The 10,780-nt window shown below is 43.9% G+C and overlaps 3 protein-coding genes across 4 annotated transcripts; all 3 read right to left on the bottom strand.

Annotated features, from left to right (window-relative positions):
* Positions 1–21: 21 nt before the first annotated feature.
* si:dkey-165a24.9 (G-protein coupled receptor 4) lies at positions 22–2,156 on the bottom strand. 2 transcript variants are annotated; one of them, XM_029131202.3, is made up of 4 exons: positions 2,035–2,156; positions 1,489–1,940; positions 1,140–1,389; positions 22–854 (listed from the first exon to the last, which is right to left on the bottom strand). In XM_029131202.3, exons 2-4 carry the CDS (start codon positions 1,796–1,798, stop codon positions 416–418), a joined length of 999 nt encoding a protein of 332 aa, XP_028987035.1. In that variant the 5' UTR covers positions 1,799–1,940; positions 2,035–2,156; the 3' UTR covers positions 22–415. The 2 variants fall into 2 exon arrangements, with proteins under 2 accessions (XP_028987035.1, XP_028987015.1); XM_029131182.3 differs by having other exon boundaries at positions 1,140–1,940.
* Positions 2,157–3,282: 1,126 nt separating this feature from the next.
* ugt5g1 (UDP glucuronosyltransferase 5 family, polypeptide G1) lies at positions 3,283–5,959 on the bottom strand. Its single transcript, XM_041069714.2, has 2 exons — positions 5,598–5,959; positions 3,283–5,060 (listed from the first exon to the last, which is right to left on the bottom strand). The coding sequence occupies exon 2, from the start codon at positions 5,055–5,057 to the stop codon at positions 3,471–3,473; it is 1,587 nt and encodes a 528-aa protein (XP_040925648.1). The 5' UTR covers positions 5,058–5,060; positions 5,598–5,959; the 3' UTR covers positions 3,283–3,470.
* Positions 5,960–8,403: 2,444 nt separating this feature from the next.
* LOC114844572 (cornifelin homolog A-like) lies at positions 8,404–10,457 on the bottom strand. Its single transcript, XM_029132050.3, has 4 exons — positions 10,439–10,457; positions 9,941–10,087; positions 9,399–9,559; positions 8,404–9,309 (listed from the first exon to the last, which is right to left on the bottom strand). Exons 2-4 carry the CDS (start codon positions 10,062–10,064, stop codon positions 9,130–9,132), a joined length of 465 nt encoding a protein of 154 aa, XP_028987883.1. The 5' UTR covers positions 10,065–10,087; positions 10,439–10,457; the 3' UTR covers positions 8,404–9,129.
* Positions 10,458–10,780: the final 323 nt, after the last annotated feature.

Here is a 10,780-nt window from a genome sequence, read left to right on the forward strand (position 1 = left end):
AGCGATTCTTGCGTTTCTACAACATTTCACAGCAAGGGTTTACAAAATGACCTAGAGTAACCAAATGCTAAACCTGAATTTATACAGTTTTTAACGTCAGATAGCAAACATATCTGAACAAATGTCAGTCCTTACTTCCAATGCTTGTACATCTAAGGAACCATTAAGATTCAATACACATGTAACAATGAATGTGCTCAGCATTACAATGTACTGTTTTACCTTTATTGTAATTCATGTCTTCGATTTCATCATCCTCTGAATCAGTATCTACATGACCTTAGAGGAACTAAAAACACTACTTGGTGCGGGGAAACACCAACAGGGCAGATGAATGTAGTCACTGACATCTGAAAGGCACACTGCAAACAAACAATACACATGTGTTTCCACTAGGTGGTGCAGTTGCCTTGACTCAAATCGATTCGTGTTGGATCACTAAACAATTGTTATGTCCAGTTGCACTTTCCAATTGTGTTCTTGGGTGAGCTCTGCTACTGAGTGTCAGCTTCTTGCGACCGTTTTCTCTTCTCCCCAAACACAGCAGGGACCGTCGCAGCTCGAGCCGTGCATCGGTGCACAGGAAGATGTAGAAGAGAGGATCCAGCAGAGTGTTGAGGCTGGTCAGACCGTAGCAGAGCCGGTAGGCGAGAAAGATGGAGCGCTCCAGTCCACAGGGCTCATCGGTTAGCAGCAGGGACACAAACCTGTATCCTCCTATGAGGTGGTAGGGCCCGAACACAACAATGAAGTTGATGGTGATGATGACCAGGACGCCCACGATCTTGTGGCGCTCGTGGTCAGAGAGGGATGGAGATCTTTGGAGTGTCACGCCAATGTGGGCTGAGGTATAGCTGAAGCACAGCAGAGAAGCACATAAATATATATATAGACTTAGAATGTGCTAAAAGGGCCAAATGGGGGGTTTGTTTTGTTAAAGCTGTTCAGCAGTGTTACACATTTACTCTTCATAGTTTGTACAGCTGCATCTTTTTATCGTACAGTGGGGAAATATTTGCTTTATCCTTTGCTATTTTGCAACTTCAGCCATTTAGAAGAGATACACTTGAAATGATTGACTACCATTTGGATGCACAGCTATACATGTAGGATGCAAGGAAAATAGCTAGTTGGCTCACCCTAGTATGGCACAGGGCAGCAGGAAGCCGAGGGCCACGGTGGTGATCTTGAAGTGAGCGTATTTAGGACTGACCGGGTACTGCTCCAGACACAGCAGCCTGTCAGAAACAAAGACCGATGGCAGGAGTCCACTCAGGCAGAAGAGGAAGGTGAGGCTCCAGACTGCCACGCCGCACATCGCTGCCACCCTGACGGTCCGCACCCTGCGGCTGCTCAGTGGGTACACGATGGCCAGACAGCGGTCGAGCGCTATCAGGCACAGGAACATGACGCTAGCGTAGACGTTCACGTAAAACACGTAACCCACCAGCTCACAGGTCAACTGGCCATAGGGCCAGTGGTGCTCACCCTGGAGGTAAATCATCCACAGGGGAAGGGTGAGCAGCTGGAGGAGGTCTGAGAGCAGTAGGTTGAGGATGTAGACCAGCTGGCAGCCTCCACCACCTGAGCGACCCAATTGGTACAGTCCCCAGAGAGACAGCAGGTTACTGGGGAGACCCAAAGAGAAGACCAGGCCATAGATACAGGTCAGGCCAAAGGTGTCTGTGTTTAAGGGCAGATTGCAGCTGTCATTGGACATGTCTCTGTCGAAGAGCTGGCGTGGAAAGCTGGACGTGAACTCACTGGGAAGGTGACTGACACTTGTAGGAGTACCCATCCAATCACATAAAGTCAAAGGACTTCTTTATCTGTCTGACTCATCTAGTTGACGTAACATGTGCAAAATATCCATTGACACAGGTCAGGCTGGGACTTTGTGCTGTTTTTCAGGCTGGCAGGATTCAGGACCCATCGCACACCTGCAGATAAACAAATAGACAGATTAAGCATGGTTTGCATGGTGCACAAGAAATGATTCCATCCATGTAAGACACAGCAGGACAATCAACTCACCTCCCAAGACTGTGAGACTGACTGCTCCGCTCTCGCTCTGCATCTTGTGACCTGTACCCAGCAAATGTGGGAACACGGTGTCTCGACCAAGACTTGTCTATTCAGTAATCGCTTCCTCCACAGGAAACCCACTTCTCCAGCTTTAAAGGCAACATCCTGAGGCAGGAGAACGCCTTTCAGCCTTTAAAACAAAAGCCTACACTCTCTCTTTCACGGCTGTCACCCTCTGACCAGTAGCCAGGGCTTGTGAGGGAGACCCCTCATGCCCTTTAAATTGTTGGCTGTTGGCTGGGTGCCATTGAACATATGCACTTATCGACACTGTTTAGTGTTTGCGTTGGACGCGGGTCAGCAGGGGAACTACTGTAAGTGGTATGCAGCTATGGAGCATTCAAAGCAAACAATGCTTGTGACACCTGTCAATCGTGTGCAGCATTCCTCCCACGCTGACCCACGCTCACTATCAAATCCACTCAGCAGGTTCAGGGTTTGTTCACATAGTGAGCAGGACCAGAATTGGCCTGACATTCCTTAAGGCTGAAACAAGAGAGTTGTCAAATAGAAAGAAATCCAGACAGAGGAAATAAATTAGTCACTGTTATATAATAAGCTCTGCAAAAAGTCAAATCTGATGTCGTTAATGCTTGCTGAGAGCTTGTATGCTAAATCTCCCCCAGAGTGAACATGTTTTTGGCACTACTACTGTAGTACTACTGTAAAAAACACTAGGCACAATTCAAATTGTTAGGTTGAAGAATGGGTACATTCAGACAATGGGTGTTGGTCAGAGTTTCTGCCACATGGTTCCAAAAAGAGGAGAGTCTAATTACGCACGTTGCTTTCTTTCAGTGTCAGCAGTCAATAATTTATTGAATAATCCAATAATAAAGTCAACAGTCAGTCCCCTGGGACATTATACAGCAGCAGCCCATTTAGCATTATATCTATACTGTACAGCATGTAGCCTACTCACATGGAGCAAATGCAATATGGGAAGCTAGGCTGCATAGACTAAGTCAGCTGAATGGTCCCTGACCTGCACGAGGACTATATTACTGTATACTACAGTACTCTGTACTGCACAGCTGTCATACTGTAAAATGAGTGAATGAATGTATAGTAAACGGTTGTCTGTCTCTGTGACCTTGTCATGTTGTGTATTTCAATTTTTAGATGACATATGGTAAATAAGACCCTCCTATAAAAAATCTGTTTTTTACATAAATGAAGCAGAATAATGAAGCAGAATAAAGCAAATATATTTTAATAAAATATCATTATTATTAAGTATACATGTAATATTTGTTGTTTATACAGTACAGGAAGTTACTCTGATACTTAAAACAGAACCACACTGACACTTTTATTTTATCAAAATGGTTAAACTATAAGGCAGAAAGGAGAGTAATGGTAGATGAGCTTGGAGCTTGCGTTGGTTACTCTGCTTTCATCTTCCTCCTGAACATACGGCAGCAGACAACCCTGCAAAAGAAGACTAAAGCCCAGACAAAGGCTCCTGCAGTGGCCATGATGAAAACAGCCACGTCCAGGCAGAAGTAGGAGTACCAGGGTAGTCCGAAGCCTGCTGACTGCAGATGTGCTGCCCCTTTGTTCCTGATGACGTACTCAATCCAAAAGATGGCCGTGTCCATAGGAGACAGTGGCTGGTCACGGTGTAGCTCAGACAGTCGCTGTATGTTCTGACGGTATGAAGGATTCTCCAGGACGTCCCTTAAAGCTTCCAGGAAGTCTTCTTTTGTGAGTGTGGTGGCCTCCACCACTCGAGCAGCCCCGCGGACCTTCAGCCGGAGCAAGTTGTCAAACTGGTCAAAAAGGAGCGGCAGGCCCAGCACGGGGACGCCGTGGAAGATGGCCTCGTACATGCCGTTGGTGCCTCCGTGCGCTACAAAGGCACGGGTCCTGGGGTGTGCCAGCAGGTCGTTCTGAGGCAGCCACTTCACCAGCAAGGTGTTGTTTCCAAGGGATGAAGGCTTTTCGCCGCTAAACTTCCATATCACTTTCTGCGGGAGCTCAGCGAAGGCAGCAGCGATGGCCTCTGTGACCTCTGGAGTCAAAGCTGACACAAACGTCCCCAGAGACATGACCACTACCCCGTGCTCTTCTGAGCTCTGCATGAAGGCCTCCAGCTCAGCAGAGAGAGGTCTGGGCGCTTTGCACTGGAACCCTCCTATGTAAACCACGTTGGGCATGGTGGGCCGAGGAAACTCAAAGACAAAATCTGTTCTGAGAAGCCAGATATCGGCTGCATGCTGCAAAGAGAAGAGGTCGGTTCCAGGAGGAAAGTGCTTTTGGAGGAGATCAGAGTAGATGGGGCTAATGAGAAAATGCTTTTCAGCAACACTGTGGAGGTAGTGCAGCATGTTCTTGGTTCTTTCCCAAAATCCCATCTGGTCATGAAGTTCACTTGCTGAAAAGGGGACATAGGAGAGAGGAGATGGAGCTATGGAGAAATGAGCATCCCCTGTGTTAATCCAGCGCACGTTGAAAACCATCGGCAGCTTCAGGTAGCTACCAAGAATAATTCCTATGTTTAGAGCAGGATCAGTTAGCATTAGGTCAAACTTGGCGTCCTGTATCTTCCGCATAAAATCAGGGTCTTCCAACATTGTAGCAGCAGTCCTGGCCAGCATTTTATGGGCATCTGCCATCATGGATGTAAGCAAATCCTGCTGGCACAAGGTTCGGGTGAACGCGAACGACTTGCGACAGTCCATAACATCTTGTATCATTGTAGTGAAAGCGTTTCTGTCGGACTCGTCCTCGAGCGCGGGAATATCAATAGAAGTATAAATGGACGAGTTTCCAGAGATGTACCAGCTCTTGGCAAAGCGCAGGACAGTGATGCTGTGGCCCCTGGAATGCAGCTCGTGGAGGATAATCTCCATGTTGATCCAGTGGCTGCCATCAACAGGAACAACCAGAATCCTGCTACCGCTGCAAAGAGTTGGGCTGAGCAACAAGACGCAGAGTCCTGCTAGGAATATTGAGATGCTACTGGACATTTCCTAAAGGAAAGAACAGACGTGGTTTAATTAAAAATCGAATTCTTTGTTTGTGCATAAGGTTCTATCACATTATTGGATAACAAATACTGTACATTACAATTTTAAATTCAGGCAAAGAACTGAAACTGTACATAACATACTCAGAGGTTCAAAGGTTACTGCACAAAATCATAATATATGCTCTTGTATTTACAGTAGATACATTTTTAAGTGAACATATATTTGTCTTGTGTCATCATAGGTCATTGTTCAACATAACAGTGCTGTGAAAAGGTATGTATACATTCTAAAGCTGATGGTAGTACAACAGTACGATTCGAACCATGTGGCAAAGGACGTTCATTTACAAAGTTTGTGGAAAAATTGTATAGCTTGAAAATGTTTTGTTTTCTCATAGCAATACTTTTAAATGAAGTCTATTTATAAGATGAAAATAAAGGACACAGACTGGGATACAGACAGGGTTTTTTCTACACATACTGTACACGCACTTAATGTTAGACTCTAGACTCTAGCTAGACCAGTTAAATTCCTTACCTGGCTCTAGTTTTGTCCAAATCCAAACGTGTGCTTTGAGCCTTGGGTTCCGAGTGTATCAGGATGTTAGATGGTATCAGCATTTTCACACAACTTAACTTTTACACACAGGCAGTAGGTCCCCTGTTGCCGGTTCAAGGTCCAGTATGTGGGGAAGAGGTAACTCACAAAGGCTTCAGAGCCAAAGGTTAACATGTAATGCCAAAAGCTGTGGTCTACTGTAATTATGCGCTGAAGACACCCGTCATAAAGATGTTGAATCATTTAAATCTCCAAACAGATTTGGAAGCATTAATGCCACAAAAGGATTTGAACTCAATAACACTTGCTTTTGTCAGTCTCTCAAGACGCATATCACAGTAGTTTATCATTGGTAATATGCTGCAGCTAATGTCTTCTATTTTGGGAGAACAGCTTTCATTTCCAACAAAATCTCATATCAGTGCTTAATAGTAACTGTCATGTACTGTAGTCTCCCAAGCTAAATGAGGGTCATTCAACACAATGTTATAACAGAGAGAATGAAAACAAAGAGCAGGGGCCACATTCAATCTGGGATGCAGTCTGGGAGACAGGAGTGGCAGGGAAACAGGGAAGAAGGAAGCAGCGAGGTCACACAGGGAGAATAAAGCCAGCGTCAGTGGATACAACAACAGCACCAGTCACCAGAATGCACGCTTCCCCTGCTCCCCTCTTCTTCTGTCGAGCTGCAGAAACCCAAGCAACGGGTGCAAGTACAGATACTCGCTTTGGCCTCACGTTCTCCACAGCTTAAAACACTCCATTCCTCTGTTCACCAGGGACAAGCTGTGGGAATATTATGAAAATTACCCTCATTAGCGGTATATAAGCTTGTGCTAGCGCCAGATTTTTCGTACCGTAGACTAATTCTTTGACCTCTGACCTCAGAATTCCACAAACTCAAGAGCAAAACAACGTGCAGAGAAACGCAATAATGTTGTCTCATGCAGGTCACATATGCTACGGTAAATACATTTTGTCGAGTCACATCATGCCACTTTGCATCTTTACCTTTGTAGAGTTTGTTATATATGTAACCCCTATAACTATAATCGCATGACATTTGCCTTTTGAAGGCAGCTAAATCACAACATCTAAGCATATTAGCCATGAATAATACCAGACCTACTGTACTGTAAACACAAGCTGATAGAATGAAATGAGCCTAGAAACTCCAAGGTTTAATTCTAAGCAGAAGAAGAACTATGGTTTGGTTGTAAAATTGTTTTTGTGGGAAGCGTTGTGTTTACTGCCCAAGCAAAGTGAGACTGTAGATGTACTGTACCATATATTGTCAGGCACTGCTGTAAGACACTGGCCGGGTGTTGAGCGGAGGAAACAACCTGGAACAGGGTTCAGGCAGGTCTGTAGTGATAAGAGGCCTTATCTTAAGGAGGTCATAGCTATTATAGTGGAAAGGTTGATGAATAGAAATCCAGACAATATTTCATGGAGAAACTGAGAACAGCTAATAATAATTTTTAATGTCACACCTCTTTCTTCTATCCAGTTTTATACATTTGTTTGAATTTCACACACTCTGGATGCAGCATCTTTACTGTCTGTCTCTTGCAGAAAGCAAAGTCCACCAAACCGCACAGAACACAGTGAATACGGAAAAATATCACATCAAGACAGGACACACCACTGATGGGAAGCATTTCCACAGGCTACGTGTCGCTTTGTTGATAAGCTACAGCAGCACTTAGCAGAACACAGTTGTTTATGACAAGCATTTGCATAGTTTAGGTTTTCATGCTGTACTGGGCAGACACACAAAGGCACATACATTTATGTTGCAAGTTACCAAAACACTTCCCTTTTTTTGAGCAGTTGTTAATTAAAAATCTAATTGTAGTTGTTACTGAGATGAGATTTATTAATATCACTGAAGCAAATAATCACATCTTGGGCCCCCCTGCAGGTGCTGCTGTGCAACTACACTCTAGATAAGATTAAATTGTGCAGTTTGGTGACGTGTCCATCCCCTGATCTCTGCCACAGAGGAGACATTACAACATATTATTACCTTTCCTTCCACCTTTAGTTACAGATTCTTGTTCTTGAATTACAGGAAAACACCAAGGACGTTAGGCATAGAACGGACCACAACTGGGCAGCGGTGAAACAAGGTCAAATCTGGTCAATCAGTATATGCAATAATAAAATCAGATTTAATGTTTTTGCAAATACTTTAGAACCTTGTAAACCTTGCTTTTATGTTCATGGTTGTAATATAATAATAAGCCGACTAATAATAAGCCGAATAATAATTTTGACTGTCCAAATTGAACGAGTCAGATATTTTCAGAGAGAACAGGAGAAACATCTAAAGTGGGACTCGTTCAGGAAGACGGGAGTGGCAGGGAATAAAGGGAAGGAGGAAGCAGCGAGGTCATACAACACTGGGAATCACAATAAAAGCTGCAGTCATATCAGCAGACTGCAGTCTTCCTCCGCTATGCTCTGCTTTGATTAAGGTATAGAAACCTGGTCCATGGAACAACAATCAGCCTGAGGTCACAGCAGAAACGCAGTCAAGATAAAGCTCCAATGTAACTTTACTGGGATATACAGTAATTGGCACGTTTCATCACTTTCACCTGAATCTTGGCTGTACAACGCTTTAGTACTGTACAAATCACGTCTGGACAGTAGGTAGTTTCTAAAAAGTAAAAAAATAAATCTACCTCACCAAAATAAAGTTAAAGGCTATATTAAAGACAATCCTGAAACACTTTGTTACCTATAAGCGTTGTTTTTGAATGCTGTCAGAACCAACAGAAACTTTCATAGACTTTATTAAATATATGTGAATGCCAAACAAAATATAAGACCCACGCTTTATAAACTTATCCGCCTAAATAATAATGCACATACATTGTGATATGATTATAACAAAATTATCATCTTTGTCAGAAATGTTAAGAATATACAAGAATTAAAAGCAGAGACGATGTACAGTAGTTGATTCAGTTAGACTGTACAGTACGTTTCATAGATTTGGTTAATGGAAACCTAAATAATCAGGTAACAGTCAGGTCTTTATGACTATTGCAGTAACAGTTCAGATTTTAGGAATTAACCATAGTTCTTTCTGGACAACTATGGTACGAGTTAGTACCAGAATGTTACTATTCTGGATCAGAATAGTAACTTTTGAACCTTCTCACACATTTCAAAATTCACATACACAAATGATCAGATAAGTCACACAAAGTCCTGTGTGACTAAATGCAATTGGTCACACCTATACACAGCAGGCTGTGATGTACTTTGTCCTCCCGCCACCATTAGAAAGCATTTGAAAGCAGCAGCCAACTGGTCGATCAGCGTCCTACTGCTACTACTGTAGCGAAAACAACATGAGAAGGATTGGAAGTTTTCCACAATTTAAATGCAAACCCAAAACCAATTATCTTCTAAATTACTCAGAATGCAAATGCTGAAAGCAGATATATGTTGCCAGGATGAGAAAGGCCCAAACTGAGCGCGGCGGTCGGGCAGTGGCTTAACGCATGGCCACAACTGTAGGCTGGTTGGCCACCATGTACTGTGGCCCGCCTGCAAGCACTGGCTGGGTGGTGATAACGTGCGTGGGGGTTTTGCGTCTCTTGATCTCTCTGGCGATCTGGCACCAGGAGCACGGGTTACAGAAGGTGACGTACATGCAGTCGCCGGCCATGTCCCCCTGAGCAGAGAGATGGAATGCAAAGAAGTCAAATAGACACGAATCAGACAGGTCAAACACTGAATAGGGTTCTGCACATCTGAACTGGCCTGGATGCCGTGGTGGTTGCGCACTGCAACCCTCATGGCCATGGACATAGGTGGGATGCATGCGGTGTTACATGTGTCCAGCACGGGAAGGCAGTAGCACTCCCCGAACTCTGATGCCGTGCTGCAGGCAAAGCAAGGGAAGGACCAGCAGGCGAAGCAGCCTGGAAGGAGGTTCAGACAGGTTGGAAGCCATGAGAGGCTTCAGGTTGAGACCACAGACACTGCATGTTTCCCTCTTCACGATACACAACATAAAGACGCCTAAGTGTGCTGTTTATTCCCTGAGTGCTCACTGCTTCACGGCGTGGGCAGAGAGTGGGAGTCTTTTCTCAGTGCTGGCTCTTACACTCAGCTGTTAAACCTCCAGTCTTGTCTAAATCCAGTTTTTCTCTGTGTGCGTAAACAAATATGCTTCAGTTTTGACTCGACCACCACTGCCTTGTTGAAACTTTAAAGACTTTAAACTTACTGTAAATGACACTTCTCAAATATTTCCATATTCGGGCTGTACATGCAAAAACGATCCGGCAGGAAACACGTACAGATACTCATGTCATCGCAGCAGTCGCAGATGCCGGTGCTCCACTGATTCGAATGGACGACGGTCAACACGGGTGCAGGCGGAGCCGGAGGCGACATGTTGTTGATAATGGTGGTTTGTGCCATGGTGACAGCTCGAGTACGAAGGCCTGAAAAGGAAAACACGTATTATAAAAACGAAACCAAATATGCAAAGAAAGCTCCAGAGACACTGGCCATTTCCAAAGCATTCCTTCCTTGAATTGTGTTTTTTTATTATAATAAAGCTCATTGAAATCACTCCTTGCTCGTACTGTCAATCAGTGGCAGCTGTTCAGTGATTTAATACAACAATGCACTACCGTGAATCATGTTTCCTCAGGAATATTAGACAGAGCTACAGTATCATTAAATGCACAACTGCTGCAAACACTATATACTGTATGCACTATATCTTCTACACACTAAACAATATCTAACCCAGAGTTTGCTTTTGGAACTTCATGTCAGTGAGAACTTACCGGATCCTGACCCCTCTGCTCTTACGCCAGGTGTGATTCTGTGCAGGAAAGCTTTTATTTAAAGCCGCATGGTTCGACTTTGCATATGTAGTTTGCATACGTGACAGAGCACACAGAGATTCCCTGTGACGATTTGGCCTGAGGCTGTGCCCCCCTTGTGTTAAAATATAAAAGCAAATAGAAACGATTAAATTAAAAAAATCAAATGCCTGTAGAAACACTGGTTAATACAATGGGCCACTATAGTAAAATATTTATTACATTAGAATACAATAAATGTCATTATATCAAGTCATGCTTATGGTAAAAAATGAGTTTAAGCTCATACATTTATGATTAAAT

The sequence above is a fragment of the Betta splendens genome, chromosome 2, assembly GCF_900634795.4.
Source record: "Betta splendens chromosome 2, fBetSpl5.4, whole genome shotgun sequence".
Lineage (NCBI taxonomy): Eukaryota > Metazoa > Chordata > Actinopteri > Anabantiformes > Osphronemidae > Betta > Betta splendens.